The 20,742-nt window shown below is 31.8% G+C and overlaps 1 protein-coding gene across 3 annotated transcripts in view; it reads right to left on the bottom strand.

The window, feature by feature from the left end:
- Nucleotides 1-8,596: 8,596 nt before the first annotated feature.
- The window catches only part of CDH19 (cadherin 19), a 97,914-nt gene continuing 85,768 nt past the window's right edge, over nt 8,597-20,742 (bottom strand). For 2 of the 3 annotated variants that reach the window (XM_002757317.6, XM_035271306.3), the window contains exons 10-12: nt 17,892-18,009; nt 15,360-15,611; nt 8,597-11,731 (exon numbers count right to left, since the gene is read on the bottom strand). In XM_002757317.6, the coding sequence (XP_002757363.4) occupies nt 11,241-11,731; nt 15,360-15,611; nt 17,892-18,009 (861 nt within the window). In that variant the 3' untranslated portion in view covers nt 8,597-11,240. The remainder of the gene's footprint in view (nt 11,732-15,359; nt 15,612-17,891; nt 18,010-20,742) is intronic. The other variant, XM_008979947.5, reaches the window with a different exon arrangement.

Genomic DNA, 20,742 nt, shown 5'->3' on the forward strand with positions numbered 1-20,742 from the left:
AGCTCTCTTCTTTTGTCTGTTGCCATGTGAGACATGCCTTTCAGTTTCCGTCATGATTGTGAGGCCTCCCCAGCCACGTGGAACTGAAAGTCTAAAAAACCTCTTTCTTTTGTAAATTGCCCAATCTCAATTGTGCCTTTATCAGCAGCATGAAAATAGACTAATCCACTTTATAAAAAGTTTATGGGGATAATGCCCCAAAGAAATCTGCAGTTTGTAAATGGAAACATCATTTCAAGAAGGGATCAGGCAATGTTGTATATGAAGCCCACACTGGAAGACCATCCACATTGATTTGGGAGGAAATTATTAATCTTGTTCATACTCTAGTTGAAGAGGACAGACGACTAACATTAACAATTACCAACACCATAGACATCTCAATTAGTTCGACTTACACAACTTTGACTGAAAAATTAAAAGTGAACATTAAAAAGTAAGAGACTCTGTGGTTACCAAATGTTGCACCCAAATCAGCTGCAGACTGAAAGAGCAGAGCTTCAAAGGAAATTTTAAACAAGTGGCATCCAGATTCTGAAGCATTTCTTCAAAGAGTTGAAACAAGAGAATGAAACATGGCTTTACCCGTGTGATCCTTAACACAAAGCACACTTAGAGCAGAAGTTAGGAAGAGATGGAAGTGGTCCAGTCAAAGCAAAAGCAGACTTGTCAGAAGCAAAGGTCATGATAACAGGTTTTTGGGGATGCTCAAGGCATTTTGCTGTTGACGTTCTGCAGGTTCAAACAACAATAACATCTCCTTGTTATTAGAGTGTTTTGAGAAATTTAGCCACAGATTTGGCATTAAACACTTGGGGAAGTTTCACCCAAATTCCTCCACTATGACAATGCTCTTGCCCATTCCTCTCATCGAATAAGGGCAATTCTACAAGTATTTGGATGGGAAATCCTTAAGCATCCACCATACAACCCCAGTTTAGCTCCTTCTAGTTTATTTCCTTTCACTATCTTAAAAAAAGGTCCTTAAAAGGCACTGATTTTTCTACAGCTAATAATATGAAAAATATTACATTGCCATAAATTACCAGGACTCTCACTTCTTTAGAAAGGGACTAAATGATATTATTGCTTAAAAATGCCTTGAGCTTGATGTAGATTATACTGAGAAATAAGGTTTATATTTTTATTTGTATATCTTAATTCCATTTTTCATAAGCATTTTGAAGTCTCCTTGTTTATGTGTGTATATATTTATATATAAAATATATATATGTATTATATATAATGTATCTTATAGATATTAATCAGTATATATGTTATATATAACAAACACTATATTTTATGTAATATACACTGTCTAATTTATAATTTATATCTATTATATATAGTGTATATTATATATACTGTCTATATATAGACTCTCTATATAGTCTATATATTACATATAATATATATTATATACACATACATAAATACATACATTTACATATACATAAATATATTTATATAAATAATATATTTTTATGTAATATATATTACACATACACTTATATAAGAGAGAGAGATAATCTACTATATTACAGGTGTTTTCACAGAAATGTAAGTAGAAAATGAATTTTTAAATGTCCATGTAGTCAAATCTCTCATAGTCTAAACGTGAGAGACATAAGAAAACAGTAAATTTAGAATAAGAGAGTACGTTATAAATCGGATAACTTGGATATGCACAAAACCTACTGAACATGGGTGGAAGCTCCATTCACTTTCAATGTGTGAATTGTAAATAACTGCCCAAAGTATTTAATATTTGTTCCCGTTATCAAGAACAAGTAAATGAATAGTGTTCTTTCATAAGAGAACATCTTGAAACTATGTAATCATAATATATTTCTGCAATTGCAGTGTATTTGGTATTATCAGTATGCAAGGTGATTTGTGGAAAACTTTTTAGCAACAAGACTAAATAGTTAACCTAAAGCCATATCATGAAAAGGCAAATGAGTAATGCACGTTGCCATGAGTATGCCACATTTGTTTTCATGCAATATAGTAACATCTAAAATTTTTACATTTAGGAAGATAAGAAAACTTTTTCAGAGACACCAAGAGTTTTTGATCCTATTATCCTATACTTGGAATCATTAAGAGTAATATTTCCAAATCTATGCATTACTTTGCAATTTTCACCATTAGTAAAAGTATTCCCTTGGCCACCAGTTGAATAGTATTGAACTGACGAATATTATTTTCTTGTGGTCTTAACCAGACTACAGTGTGGTTTGCATTTTACTTTAAATTTACTTTTCTAGATATTTACTATTCAGACAAGTAACTGGGCAAACTGTTTCTTTGTAGTCTAGTTTTTTAATATCAGAAGAACCATTCTTATATTTTCTAAGCATTATCAGATGGTAATGTAAACAAACAAAAGCCTTTGAAAAATGAAAGAATGAAGGTGGTATATAAAATAAATATAATTTTTAACACCACAAAGTAGCTTGAAACAACGGCAAGAACAAATCTTGCTTCCTCTGCCCAAAACAAATGCATACATTTTTTATTTACCTTAAAAAGGGGACATAAGTTCATTTAATATAGTGTGTAAATATTGAAATTAAATTAAAAGTTCAAGTGCTGGTCTTTTAGAGAAAATTATATTACTCATAATAAAATAATGTAAATCTTATATGCATCCATTAAGTCTTTAAAACCCATTGGCTCCATCTAGGACTTTCAGCCAGTGTTCTTGTAAATATATAAATATTAGAAACAGAAATTTAATAGGTTTTAAATACTACACCAAACAAATTTTATTTGAATAATGATGTGTTTCAAACACTGAAAATGAAAATGACATGTAGGATGCTAACAAAACATCTTCATCTATTAGGACAAGAAAATTTTCCAAGTGTGCATTATATTGGGAGCATATTATGTAACATTAAAGCCTGTATTAGAAATATTTTGAAATATGTATTTCCATCTTTGCTACTGATATATTTGCTTTCTCCTGTGGTTTGAATATTTGTGTCCTCACAAAACTCATCTGCTGAAACCCAACCACCAACGTGATGGCATTAGGAGGTGAGGGTCTTTCGGAAGTGATTAGATCACAAAGGTGAAGTTCTCATCAATGGGATTAGTTCCCTTACAAAACAGGCCCAAGAGAGCTGCTTTGCTCCTTATACCATATGAGAACACAGCTATAAAGGAGCATCCATGAGCCAGGAAGTGAGACCTCACCAGACATTGAATCTGCCAATGTCTTGATCTTGAAATTCCCAACCTCCAGACTGTGAGAAACAAATGTCTGTTGTTTAAAAGCTACCCAGTTTATGGAATTTTGTCATAGCAGCCTAACAGACTAACACCTTCCCCTACCCAGTTTAGAAATCTGTACTGCTTATACTTACAGAATATACATATTTATTTGTACTTATTTATTTATATAAATATATAATATATATAACAATATTTATATACATATAAATAAATATATACACAATGTTTTTCTGTACCTTTGGATGTTCCGAATGTGTTATTTATATAGTTGATTGGCACTAATAATGAATAATATATAATAATAATAAAATATAATATTTGGCATATAACCTAATAATAGAAACTCAGACTTAGCAGTAATAACATAAAAATGGACAGATGGATTTATTTTTTAAAAAAGAATGCTATTCACCTCCTTAACCCATTATGTGAATATATAATTTTTATACAGTATTAACCTCTAACGTAATGGGAAAAAAATTATCAGCAACCATATATATACCAAATCAAAGCGACCTTTGTGACTAACTGAATGAGGTGGTGTAAATGGGCAGTCGTTATGCTGTAATGGACAAAAGCCTGGAATCTAGAACTTGTTTGCCTGGATTTAAGCTTAATAAATAAAAAAATATATAAATAAAGTTTATTCAAATATATACATATATTGCTTATACAATTGCATATATAGTGTATTACAGTTTTTCAAAAGTAATAAGACCAGTTTACTTCTGGGGGAACTCTGGTTTATTTGGGCTTCAACAGGACTGTTTTAGCAAGACATACTGAAAAACATTTTTTTTCATTGAGTCTGAGAACGAGTCATGATTTCTTGCTTGTCTATGTGCAAATATTTTCTAAAAACTATGAATTTAAGAAATCCAGCATTTAAGTCTGATAGGTTGCAACCATACTCATTCTTTTAAAAGTGAGTGATTGATATGCTTTTCAGCGTGTTAATTTTGAGCCATGACAGTTGTTATGGTTTGGCTGTGTCCCCACCCAAAATCTCATCTTGAATTGTAATGCCCGGAATCTCCATGTGTCAGGGGCACTGTAAATGGACAGCCAGTATGTGGTAATGAACAAAAGCCTGGAATCTAGCCCTTGTTTGCCTGGATTTAAGCTTCACCTCTGCCACTATTAGGTGTATGACCTCAGGCACAATGCAAAGACTCTCTGTGTGTTGGTTTCCTTATTAGTATCTTGGAGGTAATAACCATACCTACCTCACTAAATGAAATAGTACCTTAAAAAACACTTAGAATAAGACCAGGAGTTATAACTGCTTAAAGACACGAAGAGAAGGAGAGATTTACAACAGATATGTTCGGTATATTCATTAAAAACTGAAAGAAATAAGTCCTCCTGTTATAAACTTTTCACTCCTTTGATTTGTAGTGCAACTCCATGAAGACCAGTTAGCAGCAGCTGTACCTTTGCAAGTTGTGATTGGGAACTGCACTCAGCACCCGTCTCACCTCAGCACCGACCTCTTGCCTTGGCCCCGTTTTCTGACTCCACCTCCAGGTGTTTCTCATCATTACTTTTTCAGTCGGGACACAGGTAATTAATTTAAGATTCTATCCGAGGTTTATTACATAGCATTCAAATTAGAGAGACTCAGTAGAGGCTGCTAGTATAACAGAAGCTGTTAGCATAAAACGTTTGCTGCTTGTTATTTACTGGGGTGACAACACAGGCATGAGGAAAACTTAGAATTTCCCAGTTCACACATTTTCCTAGTATGTCCTTTTGAACAAATTTCCTTTTCTGGTCTTTATGCAAAAAAGTAAATAAGTAACAAGCATGGGTATAGTTAATACATTATAAAACGAAGGAGATTTTTTGCTGTGAAAAACTGTATTAATGGGACAAATTAACAGTGTTTGATACTGAATAAATATATTATGAATAAGTATACTGGATAATATATCAAATTTTAATTTTATTTTTACAATTAGTAAAACAAAATATTTTTAAATTATTGGTGAAATTCCGTCTATGTAATTGAATATGTCAAGTGTTAATATATATGTTTTACATCGTGTTGAAAATAGATAATCAGTTCTACAAAGAAAGCTTCCAGAGTACCATAGAGGTCATCTGGGATAAGAAAAACGTTTCTGAAAATTGAGGTGTCAGTTTTAGCTGGACAATTGCCTAGAATTTTCCTGAGACCTAAGATCGGCTCAGATATGTGAAGGCTAGATGATAAAATCGTACTCATCAGAGAACATATGGCAATGTGACCTTAATTTTTATTTTCCAAAAGCATGAGGACAGGGGAAAGCAGATAGGCATGTCAAGGGTGAAGCTTTTCATCTTGTATTGTTAGAGGTGACAATCTGCTTGTAATTTAATTTTTGTTTCTTAGTATAAAATCGCAACTATGGACATCAGATCTTAGATATTAACAATATGTTTGAAATACTATCTGTTAGTGCTATTAATATGTTTTGTTTTCTTCTATGTAATTCTAAAATAATATAGTATATTTTTCTCTATTACCTACAAAATGAACAAAACCAACTCCTTTTTTTCAACAGATTTTTTCTTGAAATATCTATACCTAGGGAACATTGCCACAAAAAAAAGTTGGTTACTACTTAACTTTCCAGCAGTTTTCCCCCAAATAAATACTGTAGAATGAATTTTCATCAGAGTACCTCATACATAATATATAAGTTGAACAATTAATTTCTTTCTTTGGCAATAGAAAATTACCCTGGGAGGGTCAGGGTGAGGAGGCAGTAAGTAACACAAAGATAATTATTGCCCTGAATTAATTCACTTTCTTCTCTCTTCTTCTCCATATTAATTCTGGTACTTGAGTAAAAGAGGCCTCATGTGTGTTCTGCACATGTACCCCAGAACTTAAAGTACAATCATAATAATAAAAAATAGGCTCTGAAAAAAAGAGATAGGTCTATAAACCTTACTAAAGGAAAAATTAATAATATAATGATTCTTGTTTTTACAATAATGACAACTGGTAAAAAATGTTAAGTGTTTGCTATACATTTGGTAAAATTCTACATTCCTTAATGTTATTTAAGTTACTTTCTACAATAATCCTATGACTTATGTAGTGTTAATATGCCCATCGTACAGATGAAGGTATCAAGGGAAAAGATTCTAAATAACTTATTCAGGGTTACACAGCAAGTAATGTCAGCAACAAAAAAATTAATTAAAATGAAGTGCATAGGCTACTTGCTTACTTTCACTAGCATACCAACTAGGTAATATTACGGAAATGTTTGACTTTACCACGTGTGAATACTATACATCAACTTTTCTCCCTTTTATAGACAAAACATTGTACTGATTTCTGCATCCATATAATCCTAAAAATATTGTAGTGTTAATGCCCAGCCTTATTTGTAGCTGAGATAAATCACTTAGCATTGTGGAAATCAATAGGAAATATATTTTAAATATTAAAATGAATAAATGCAAAGGAACTGCATGAAATAAATCTGTGTAAATTATTTTAATATGCTTTCAGCTGTTGTAAGGACACTATAAATTATATTTACTTTTCCTATTTTACTTATGGTTTATATTTTAAAAAGTGAATTTCAAATTATTTAAACTACATGAAATACCAAATTGATTTACTATGTTTCTAGCCTATTAGTATGTAATTTGGTGGGAATCATCATGAAAATGGATTCTTTTATTTAGTCGGAGACATATTTGCATTGGTTTTGCTGATGCCCACCTTGGCCAAATATCAAACAGTTTCCACAGCTTCTTGTCACTTTAAAATATCTTTTAAAATCTATTCTATTTACAAAAGACCTTTCTCACATCTAGTATATGATCTATCTCCTAACCTTTCCCAGAGGAGCAGACCTCTGCTGCTTCTGATTCTCTGAGGTCTGGGAAGGAAGGTAGAGAAACAAAGCCACAGTAAATATTCTGGTGCCATCATAACCTCACAGCCAGTGACCACTGTGACCACAGGCATCTGAAGGCTGGTCCTCTATCATGGGGTACATGCATGAACGATTCGGGGACACAGCTCAAAGACGTGCAAACTCTGTTATTCCTTCACCTGTGTGATGTATTATTTGGATGACTATCTTAAGCTCCCTCTCACCCCATCTGTGCACAATTTCTACAGCTGTAGTCCCTTAAACTACGGAAAACTCGTTCAGCTTCACCCTATCAAAGGCTGGGAACGGCACATCCCAGTTTTTCCTCTCCTGCTTCTGGTATTTCAGATGGATTGGCCAGCCAATTCCCAGAACTCTCTAGGAATAAAAGGGCAGCAAAAGTTTCTAATAGGTCTCAAGGAACTACTTGTGACTGAGATGCTAGTCTCTCTTCTTTCAGGAAATCACAATTTCCATAGGTAGACAGATTAGAATATGTAAAAAGTCACATATTCATTTCCTCCATTTATCTGTTAACTTAGCCTCCCTATCTTTCTTTTGCTATCAAGTACCAAAGAATATACAAGGTCTTAAAGCCACCTTGCAGGTTTTGAGTAGCCTGAGAGCTCTGTTATGCATCTGTTACCAAGTTCTACTTTAAAATATAAAGTAGGATTTTTATGCATGATGCATAATTTCATATTTCTTACACTTTGTGAAAATTTATTCATATGAGACTTTCTATGGCCATCCTTAAATAACCTGTTTTGGTTGAACAGTATAACTTCATCAACTGTTTTTTCCTCCAGGTGTATCAATGAGTTCAAGCAAGATAAATGCCAAAGTTATGTAATTTTTAGAAAGATTTTGAAAAATCTTTACTGTATCCAGTAACTACTCAGCACTAACCCATTTTGAAAAACACATTAATTCCATATTAATAACGTATAAAAATAATCAATGGAAACCAAAAGAACTTCTACAAATGACTAAGTAAAATAGATTGGATTCATTATTACATTCATTCCAGAAATATTTATTGGTCACTTTCTATGTGGTATAAACATTTTGGAAAATGAGAAAGGAACAAAACTGACAATTCCTTGCCCACTGAAGTTTATATTTGAATAATGAATAAAGACAACAGTAATACCAGGTAGCTGAGTAATTTAATACAAAGCAAGACAAAGCCAGGGTCACTGGAAGCAGCAGTGGTCTTTCTGAGGAAGTTGCAGCTGATCACACACCTGAATGAAGTGAAGTAATAGAAGTGTCTGAAGGAAGACTGCTTTAGTAACTGAGGTGGAGAGAGGAAAGGGGAGAAACTGCAGAAGTAAGTAGGGGTGGGAAAGTTCATGACTTATGCGGAAGGTGAGGAAGTTAACTTTTATTGTCATTGTGCTGTGAAGCTGTGGAGATCACCCAGAGTTGGGAAAGAAACAGACCACGTGTTCCAACAGAATAACATCAGGTGTTGTTATAATAATCCACTGTTGTTTATTGAGCAGTTACATTTTGTCAGGCAGTGTTGGTGCTGCTGGTTTTACATTATCTTATTATTAATTCTTCATAACAACCATGTGAAATAGGTTGATTGAACCTCATTTTACAGATTACAAAGTGAGGTCTGGAAAGATTATGCAGTTTAGCACATATTATACGTTTGTTTAATTGAAAGCAACTAATTTAAACACAGGTCTGTTAGGCTCATGCACAAGCACTGGTCTTAACTTTCTTATTTTTACCATTAACAATTTAAAACTTACATACAAAGCTGTGAGTCAACTGAGGGGGATAATTAAGTACTGTGGGTATTACTGGGAAGCTAGGTTATTTTCATAAGTATTTTGCATTAATTTAGACTTTATTACAATTTACAAAGGTAAATTCTTAGTGTAATGCCCTTAGCTTAAGAGCTGTGTTCTTGCAACACTCATGTGACTGGAAAAAACATAAAATAGTTCTTGAAAATATTACAAGGTATAATTTCTAGAAAGTTGCAACTTCTCTACTAAAATCAGATAGTATCTTTTGATGTGGTTAAAAGGAACATATTTTAGACTACCAAACAGATGTGCAATTGTGTCTGTGCTTTTCCTGTGTATCTTATGATTGACAATCTTATCATCAACTCAACCAGGATCTAGATTAATATATATTTTTTCTGCCACTGGACACAAATGTTAAAACTATTTGTATAGGTATTCCATTAATATGCATTTTAATGAGTTGTTCATCCAAATTTATTCATTGTTTATAAGGTTTTTATTCAAACAAAATTTCTGTGATCCCCAGAAAGTCTTATTTCGTTTTACTAGTCTATTTTCCATGGATTCCTCCATCTGTTGTATATCATACTTTCTAGTTTTCTACCAATATTATTTAGCATTCTTTTTTACATTTTCAATTTTCATGTCAATATCATAGAAATTTAAATGTTCTTTCAGTTTGTACATTTCTATTTGACTTGCAAATTTTTGCTCTTTGAAATTTTCTCTTGTTTGGTATTTTTACTCTTTCCAAAGTAAATAATGATATCAATGCATAAGGGTTAACTACATCTTATGTCTTCACATATACTTTTAAAATCTTCCTAAATTATTTTACTTGAAATCTGATTTTCTCATGCTTTTGTGAAGTAATCATATTTGTGTCACCAACCTAATGATGCCTGTTTCATATTGATGAAAAACTTTCTTTATCATGTGATATAGATATTTAAATTTCAAAGTACCAAAAACAAATATTATAACCATGTAACTACTCCATCCATAGTTCAAAATTACTCAAATTATTTGATTTAAACACATATGGCCAATTTGGTTCAGCTCAGTTTCACATGCTATTAATAAAAAATAATCATATGAATCAATTTTAAGAACTTTGTATTCACTACTTTCTTCTTGTTCAAACTATAAATTTTGAAGTCCACCTTGATTTGGATATAATAAAGATCATTCTTAAAAGGTCAATTACAATTAAAGTGTTTTATTCTTGTTATCTAATGTTACCATAAAGCTTTATGCCCAACAGCTTAGCATTACTTTCCTTCTTAAGGCTACAATAAACAAACTATTGCATCTAATTTTGTATTCAGAAATGTAAAAAATGACACTGAAGCATCAGTCATTCTAAGCTCTTAACAGAAAAGGAAATACTGAGAATTGAGTGATGTTTTATTCTGTGACGGGTAACAGTCAATTCAGTTGATCACATTAGAGTTAATAGTAATTGAAGTATGAATCCAGTATTCCTTTAACTTGTCTAAATCATTTTTAGTACGTATAAAATGTCACCTCAGATTTTCCACACTTTCCACCAATTTCATAAATTTTGCATTTAATTATGAGTAAATATTGACTTGTATTGTGCCATTTTATTTTCACATGATAAGAATGTGTTTTGAGTTGCATATGAAGATAATCTATGACAAGTCCTAAATATATTTTCTCTTTTTATACAAAGTTGTAATATAAAAAAATACAAATTTATACTATATAACTCTGATTAATTAATATATACCAAGTATCTGTTCAAATCTGAAATCAGTTTTCAAGAGTGCTCTTGGCAAAGGTTTTAAAATATCAAACTAGAATGAACCATGGAATTTTAGCCAGAAATCTGCTTTTCATATAAGTTAAATGCTTTTAAACATGTAATCACCCACATTATCCTAGGTGTTAAAGTTTATCTCCACATCAAGAATTTAGCCACATAAATATTTTATTCTTACACTGTGAAAGAAGAAAATTGGGTAAATAAAATAACACTAAGATAACTCAATCCAGTGCCTTTCTCACATTTACCATTTAAAAATTTTGAACATTTGCATTAGATGACATTGAAAAATAATAGAGGAATATTTTAGTCATATGCTAGAGCTGGCTTGTATTGATGCGTGTGAGTTGATTGTTTACATCTCTTCCCACATTTCTGTTCAACGACAGCATGTAGGTAGCTTAAAATAGCCATTGGGTATTTACTCCAGGGAAATCACAAAACTCTGTAGACTAGGGCTTTCCCAGCCAAAACGCCAAGACACAAAACGCTTTACCAAGACTACCATTTCGTTCGAATACAGATTAGCACTTTAAAAATTTTTGATGTTAAAAAGCCCTAATTATTTGACTGCACTGCAGAACCAAACATGCATGCTAATCTTTTAAAGCGAGGTCCCAACTCGTTAAGGTAATCATAGCTTTCATCCTGATCAGAGACTGCTGATTCTAAGGAGCTCAGGGATCCAGCTAATGACCCTGTTCCCTCAAAAGCGTAGGTCTGGAGAGAATCAAAAGGAGGAGCACACGGATCAGTATTAGCTTCTTCGAGCTTTTCCAGAATGAACTTCCTGAATATGGCACTGTCGGGGCCAACTTGCAAAGACTGCCGGTATAGGCTCCTGATCTCGGCGCTGGTGGTTTTCCCAGCCTTGCGTTCCCGCATTACGGTACCACTCCTCAGCTCTGCTATATCGAAGGCCTCTGTATCTTCTTCTCCACCCCCTTCATCATCGTATTGGAATATATTCTCTCTGAAATCTTCACTTTTCTCAGGAAATAGAATCTGTTTCCTTCGTTGTTTTAAGCCCAAAGTCAAAAAAATAAACCCTGATGAAGAAAGCATATCAGAATATCAATAAACAGTAAAGAATATTATAAACTTTACAGTCTTTGCTTTCATTTCAACCTCAAGATGAGTGCTTAAACTTTATGATTATAAGGCAAAATAATACAATTGTTTTTGAAAATTTGCCAAAGGGATTTGCAAAATGACAAAAGAAAGTATCACAATTTTTCTGGCTGACGACTTAGAGACAAAGAAAACCATAAAACTACAGTGAACTATTTTAAATGATGAACAATTTAACATTCAAAATCTATTTTTCTCACATATTAAAATAGAATAAAGTAGAATAATAAAAGTTTGCAACCTGAATGCATTTGTCAACTTTAGTAGCCAATGTTTCATATTAATAGTAGCTCAGAACAACATACCAGTTTGAGATTCCTTACTGAAGCAAAATTCCATGGCGTAATTATTTTCTAAATTAATATGTATTAACTATAAAGTATACATCAGGCATTGTTCTAAAAGCTTTATATTTATTGGTTGATTTTATCCTTGTGAAAGCCATTATGTTACTATTTCCGATTATAGATGAGAAAAGCACACAGATGTTAAATGACATCCCTAGAAAGACACAGCTAGTTAAGAGATACAATGAGATACTGCTCAGCCACCAGTAGTGAAGTCCTGTCATTGACAGCAACATGGATGAACATGCCAGACATCATATTAAGTAAAATAAGCTAGGCACAGAAAGACAAGCACTGCATGATCTCACTTATATGTGGAATCTAAAAAAGTTGATTTCACACAAGTAGAAAATACACAGGTAGGTACCAAGGCTTGGAAAGGGGTCAGGGGAGTGGAGATGAAAAGAGGTTTTTCAGTTGGTACAAAGTACAGTGGGAGAGGAGGAACAAGTTCTGGTGTTCTATTACACCACAGGGTGACTATAGCTAATAATAATTTATTTCAAAATAGGTAGAAGAGATAAATTTAAATGTTATCACCACAAAGTAAAGATAAATGTTTTAAGTGATTAATATGCTAATTATGCTGACAAGCATATGTACAGGTATTGAAACACCACACTGTACCCCATAAATATGTTCAATTTGTATCAATTATAAAGACAATACAAAAATAGGCAAAATTAGAAAGTTGTTTTAGAGCCTGTGCTCTACGGTATCACATAAATTTCAGAAATTCAAAACTATCATGCATTTGAATCATAACACGTTTGTCTAGAATTAATATTTATTACATAAGATAATTTTAACATCATGCAGAACAGAAAAAATTCAGAACACTTTGTTTTAATTTTAAATAAAAATATGTGTGTGTGGGGGTGTGTGTGTATATGCATGTGCGTCTTTGTATGTGGGTTTCAAGGATAATCAAGACCCAATCTAGGATCTTGTGTAGCTGTTCAGAGTTTTACATGTAGGATTTGAAACAAACATGAAGTCATGTTATGAATAGTATCATAAAGAGAAATATGTTAGTCATAAAATATTTATATAAAACTTGCATTTAAAATATCTAAAACAGGGTTCCTTAAGTAAATAAGGTCACCATGTTTTATTCAGGTATTGTGCTTTATTTGCATGATACATATATGGTTGAAATACAGAGGAGTCTAATAAATACTATTCTATCTGAATTCGAGATAAATATTTACAAAAATGCAAAGGAAATCTTTATTATAATAGTTGACCCATAACTCCCACCTGCTATATTTTACCCACGTTTTTAACTGGGAATCTGCCCCTTGTTTGTAGGTTTCCTGGGCTTGGTTTAAGTCTGTAACTATAGGTAGCTCAGTATTTGTAGTCCCCCCAAATTATGTTTTTACTACTGATCTTTGCTTCTGGTATCTAGCTATGAAGCTACGAATTCAGCTTTATAATCAAAGATCATTAAAAATAATTTTAAAAACTGAAGCTGGGTCCAAAAGAAGCATAAAGGTAGGTGGTAAGTGAGGAATGGATGGGGTTTGAAGCCTTGAGAAAGACAAGTTGAATGAAGACAAGGCAGGTCCTGAAACATACCCCATGCTAATTTGAGTGGTCAGATTGGCATTTCAGAAGCAGGGTCTGATACATCTGCTCTCACTATTCAATGTAATTTCATTGGCTTTTGGTTTGAAATTTTGAGGGAGGCAAGAGCAGGGTTTAGATTATATATTTTGGTGTTCAAAAAAGGAAAAGTTTATGCTAGATAATTTATAGTCCTGAAAGCCCGATTAAGACCTTTTGGAGTTCAGCTGCCTCATCTTTGAAATGAATATAAATTATCTGCTTATAAAATCAATTATAGCAGTGGAATAAAACAAGCAAACAAAAATTAATAGAGCTCTTTTACTGGAATTTCTTTCTGTTTAGTACTTTGACTTAAAAAGGCGTTCTCTTTTACCTTCCTCATGTCTAACATTTACTGTTCTTTCTGTACACAAATGATTTTAGAATTATTTTTAGTTTTAATTGACAAATAAAAACATATGCATTGAGAGTATACAATGTGGTATTTGATATATGTAAACATTGTGGAATGATTAAACCAATTTAATATATTCATCACCTTACATACTGATAAATAAAATTGTTGAAGTGATATAGATATCCACCCTTCCATGTCCTTTACAGCATTATTCACAATAGCCAAGATATGGAATGGATGGAACCTAAGTTTCCATCAGTGAATGAGTGGATAAGGAAAATGTAGTATATAGACACAATGAATGCTATTTAGCCTTAAGCAAGAAAGAAGTTCTGTCATTTGCAACAACATAGATAAAACTAGATAACATTATACTAAGTGAAAGAAGCCAGGCATGGAAAGACAAACACTGCAAGACCTCACGTTGTGAAATCTAAAACAACAACAACAAAACTGCATATAAGTAGAGAGTAGAATGGTACCAGCAGGATAGAGGGTAAGAGAATTAAGAGACGTTGGTCAAAGGACACAAAATTTCAGTTAGACATTAGAAATAAATTCAAGAGATCTATTTTACAGCGTGGTAACTATAGTTAATAATAATGTATTTTATGTTTGAAAATTGCTAAGATAGTAGATTTTACTGTGCTTTATTATTATTTATTTTAATGCACCTTGGGCTCTAGTCAGTTGCAGTACAATGTTGCATAGCAGTGTGTTGTGGTCATGGAATCTTAGCACATAATTTGCTAGTTTCATGACCCTTCATAAAGCGCATAGCTTCTTGAGTTTCTGTTTCTTAATGTATAAAATGTACGTGATAATAGTTACTACTTTAAGGCTATTGTGTGGGTCAAATTGCATAGTGCATATAAAACACTGAAGAGTGTCTCCTGGAGTATAATAAGACTCAAGAGAAGCTCTCCATTATTTGTACTAATTTTTATTATTTTATATTGTTACATTGTATATGTGTCAAGAACATGCATAAACAGATGTGTACACACACACACACTCACATCCTCATACAATTCAAAGATCACTGGTTTGCAGCTTACCTATATTTATCTACTTATTTACTCCAGTTGGTTTAGGAATTGTACTACATTCAGAGAAGCAATAAACATACACACAAACTGACATTCTAATGCTGTCATAGAATTTACTATTTTATATATTTATCAGGTTATTTTAAATAAATTAATATATATTCAGTTCAGCACTACCTACCAAATATTATCATAATGCAAATGAGAACAGCAATTATGACTTCCGTCTTGAATCCCATGGAAAGCATAAGTTCCTGGTACTGGCAGGTCTGTGTGCTCCCAGTGTCATCACAGTCACAGACATGGACAGTAAGGGTGTTTGTACTTGTAAGTGACGGGGTTCCATTGTCGGCAATTAAGATGGAGATGTAGAAGACAGGCTCTCCTTGTAGGTTAAAACCAGTTCTATTAGTCAAAATGACAGCTGTGTTATCTAAAACAAAAATCCATGTGCGTAATTTTTTCAACTACATAAGGGAAATTTGTATGTAATCGTCACATATACTGGAGACAATAGTATAGAGATAGGATCGAGTAAGTTCAAAGAAAAGGACGGGAAATTTCTAATGAGAAGACAACTAAAACATCCACACTAAATTATTAGTGTTTTGACATTACCTAAACCCTAACTATGTAATCAGATGAATCATCTAAATTATGTAGTAAAATTACTATTTAATGTTATTAAATATTTAATTAATATTACTTATTTAATTATTTAAAATATTTATATTATTATTGAATTACTTAAATCAGTTCTAAAATGTCTTTGACAAATATATAAAACCTATATGTAACACAGAAAGCAACTTTTTAATCAGATATCCATAATTGATAGGGACTACCAATATTAAATGTATGCTGATAGGGCTGACTTTATTTGTGTTAATTACACATGACAGTTTATTTTCTAATACTTGGGACCCATTATTTATACAAATCCAGTAAATATACAAGATTTTCGAAGTTATCAAAGCACATGATCTGAAATAATACATTTTCTAGTTAAACACAATAATTTCACTTGGTAGACAATATCCTGTTAGAATATTTCATATCATTTTGATGTTATTAATCTATTTTGTATTTAAAATTCTGAAATCATTACACTTAGTCAGACTGATTTATTTACCTAGAGAGTCCATTCAAAAAATTCATGAAAACAATAAACACTTCAACACATGTACAATTACTCTTCTGTGAATCCCAAAATATTATAAATGACTTTATTTGTTGTAATTTCTTGTGCCTCAGAACTGTACTTTCTCTTTACTATTTTTTTGCCATGCCTCAAAATATTTTCTGTCATCATCAGACAAACTTTAGAACACAATAGCAATAAAAGAAAAATAAATAAAAGCCTTTTGAAATTCATGCTTAAGTAGGACATTTCCCAAATCATTTTTTAAAAGACTTTTCACTATCAAGCTCTGAAAGTCTATGAAGCCCATGTGATTTTATTTGCCAGGCAGATCTAACAGGTGAGAGACAGTTGACACTTTTTAATATGTATTTTATTAAATTACTTGTGACCACAAACATTAAGCCAAATCAATTTTGTATGCTTCAATATATTTATTTTGCCTCCATTATTTATTTTATATTAATATAAATGAGTCTTAGCTGGAGTTTTAAAATATACTATATATGTAACATACATATGTATACATACATGTTTTTTAAAACTCCAGTTTAGATTTATTTATATTAATATATGTATTTAAAACATAATAAAAAATTTTTTTTCAAAAAATACATATATATATTTAAAAAAATACATGTACCCTCTGAATCTAAGCATTTTTACATGGCTAAATTTTGTGGAAAACGTTTGGAAATTTCTCAGAGAGCTTGAAACAGATATTTGTGACTTTTGTCTGAAATATTTTTGAGTTTTCCCCCCAGAGGAATTTGACAAGGGGAAAACAGACAGAATAGTGTTGCATCTACTCTCACATGAAAGATCTCTTCTGGAACAAAGCTTAACCTCAGTTGTAAGGAAAACTACAGGTATTTGGTTGCTGATACTTGAGTAATAAATCCAACTGTGTTTCATAACTTTGAGGTATAAATAAATTAAAATAGAAGTCCTTATAATGACAGAAATGCTTCTTACTGAAGCTAATGAAAAAAGAGCAGAGTGGCTTCGTGTAAAGTTAATCCATCTCTACAAAAAGAGAAAATAAATTCTGCTCTTGCAAATATTCTTTGGAACATTTTATCCTTAGATTGATAAAAATTATTTAGTTTTGAAGGAGGAAGAACTGTCTTAACCCAATTTTATATAATCTAAGCTCCTAATTAATGACCCTAAATATTTCTGAATCAATCATGCTAACATGACTGCAACTAAGGTAATTATCATTTCCTTCCTCAGTCATAGATTGAGGTCTCAGTTAGACGAGAATATGAAAGGATCCTTGGTGTCAGAACTGCAATTGTATTTGCAGAGTCATTCTGACTTTACAAGAGCTCACAGCCATTGAAAATTTTAAAAGCTCCTTCTACTTTGAAGAAATGTAGTGAGAAATGGAGCCAATATTTTAGAACTTAATATTGGATTTTGTTTTCCATTTTCATTGTTACTCTTTTGCTTATTTCCAAACATTATTATGTTGCAAGAACAGTATAAAAATCAATGCAGTAAATTCCTCTGAAGTCAAACATGAGTCAAAAAACTGTATCAAAACTCATTATGAGCAAATGACATTACCTTGATTATCTATGATTGTAAAACTTGAATTGTTAGTGTCTTCTACAGATAGTTTATAGTAAAAATGGTGCTCTTCTATGGATTCATCTCTATCCACTGCACTGATAGTCTGAATTACCTAAAAAAAAGAAAAAAAGAAAGGATAGATTTTTGTTGTTGTTTGAATTCAGGAAAAAGATAACCGCCTTTATTATTACTAGCTTTTATTTACATTGCTTTATCTCAATCAATACGGACACGGCAGAAAATAACTGTCAAATATTGGAGAACATTAAAATATTTTCTCAGGCTAAAAGTATGTTCACTTGCCTCTTAGGGTGTTATAATATTATATAATAAACAAATTCTTGTTGATAGATCAGCTGATTTCCAAAAAGTACGTTTGTTAGAAGTTGCCAAAGCATTGCTTCTGTATTATTTACACCCTCCCTGCCTACATTTCTCTCTTTCTTTCTCCTTTACTTTTTCTTTAACTGAATGTCAGACATTATGATTTGCTAAACTTGTGTATTTCCTGTTTTTACTGAGAGCAAAACTGTGGTAGAGTTATCAGCTTACTAAACCCTTTGCTAAAGTAATGAGATTTTTAATTGATTTGAGGAAATAACACATTTAAAATGTAGGGGCAAAATACATAATTTCCTTTGACCCATAATGATTATAGGAAAGTGTTTCACATCAAATAAGTTCATCTCTATATCTCAGATAATAAAACAGTGAAGTAATGCAGATATAAACAAATTCATTCTCAATTAATTTTCTTCTTTCAAGACATGAATGTGTCAGTCAAACAGTTTATTATTGTTGAAAAAGATATGTTGTCAAGATCACATAGTGAGATTGTGATTAATTCTGGAAATTAAAGTAAATTGATTATAGAAGTTATTGTTTTGAATTTTCTAGAATTAAAATGCTTTTAACAATATGTCAGACAAAAATAGACTCAGATGCTAGATGACAAACCCAGATTTATGTTATACTTCAAAAAAATAGATTATGTCTTCAGGAGCATAAAGAACATTAGGAAATAATATGATCTGTATATTACTTTTTTAGATTGATTTAATTTTAACTCGCATTACTAATAAAATAATATTCATTTAGTGTTAAGTAATCTAACAAAACATATTTTATTCAATCCATGCTTATAATTATACATGTGGATATTGATTTGTATTAAGGTAAAGCCTTTATTTTGGAGTAGCATAGAATTTTGTCAAGGCTGGGTAAAAAGCAGGGGCTTGGAAACCCAAAATTCCGAATCCTGGCTTTGCCATTTACAAGTTTTTAACCTTGAAAAAAAGAATACGAATACTTAACCTGCAGGGTTCCTTTTCAGGGTTATAGGCCTCGGGTTCTCAAAGAGTTTGTCACGTGACAAACCATTATGTGTTTCTATGTCTATTATGTATTCCTCATGAAAATATTCTCTTGTTGAGGTTTTGCATACCACTGTGTCCTGAATATTGTTAGTAATATGCATATGAATATCTTTATATGCATATTTGCTGAAGTAAGATTGATAGCAAAGTATAGAATTTCTGTTTATCTTGCTGGCATATGTGGTTACAGTGTTCAGATAAGGAATATTTTATTTCACTGCCTGATGTTCTGTATCAAACATGAGCATCTGACTAAATGTTGCAGATGTCTCCTTTTGGGGAATAAAGGCTTAAGAAGACTAGAGATACACTATATGTGTTTCAAAAGACTTTTATTGAATCAAAATACCTTATACATAAGTACAGGAAACTGAATGAGCAGGGCTTCAACAGTCTGCCCCCTTTTTAATGAACATGTCTCCACTTATATTTGCTCTGTAAGTTGGGCTTCCAATAAGATATGTTTTACCAGCTTTCATAATTGTTTTACAGAAATAGGAAGCCACTGACATAGTATCAGTCATATATCAAATATTATGAATTTTATTGAATTTATCTTAAACAGATGCACTTAAAAATATATGCATATCTCTAATAAAGGGACTGCATTAATGTATTCATAAATCTTGACAGAGGATATTTATTTTTCCTTTAAATATAACAATGAAAAGGTTTTAATTTTAATTTTAAATTAAAATTCTAAGAAAAACATTTATTTGTTGCATTGGTTGCTGTTTACTTACATGTCTTTATCTGGGACCTATCGCTGGCCTTACAAATTTATGAAAGGGATAAAGATAAATTAAAAGATAAAAGTATATACCAAGAACAGCCATGGCTTTAGAGATTGGGAAAAGAGGAAATGAAAATAACTCCAAATTATGAAAAATTCTGAAAGCTCAGATTTTTAATTATCTTTTTGCTCTCTAGGAAGAATTTTGGCCAATTTAATTCTGACATGATACATTCAGTGCTCTATATACAGTGCATTGAAAGGTATAATAGAAGCATATTGTGTAAGTGCCAAGAATCGAAAACTAACTACAATTTAATAAGAACTTACCTATGGACCAGGTTCTGTTCTATGCATTAACTTAGATAATCTTCACAATGGTCCTTTAAAATAAATCCTGTTATTGTTCCCATGTTATGAATGTTTATATTAAGTTTCACATATGCTAAGTGTCTCAGGTAATTAAATTGGCTGGGCCAGAATTAGAATGTAAGCTGATGTTATGGGCAATGTGAAATATGAGTAGTAAGTGTAATCTTCTAGCACATATTGTTCATGCCCTAGACCTGTTCTTGTCTTACCAGATTTGCATACAACATGGTATTGTAAAAAGTATGGAATTTCAAAAGCAAGTAAAAACATATCTCATGAAACATAATGACAGGGAAGTAAGTAATATAATTTTATAAAGACCAGAATAATTGTTAAAAATAGAAGAAAATAATATGTTTTGATA

This window comes from Callithrix jacchus, chromosome 13 (genome assembly GCF_049354715.1).
Source record: "Callithrix jacchus isolate 240 chromosome 13, calJac240_pri, whole genome shotgun sequence".
Classification (NCBI taxonomy): Eukaryota; Metazoa; Chordata; class Mammalia; order Primates; family Cebidae; genus Callithrix; species Callithrix jacchus.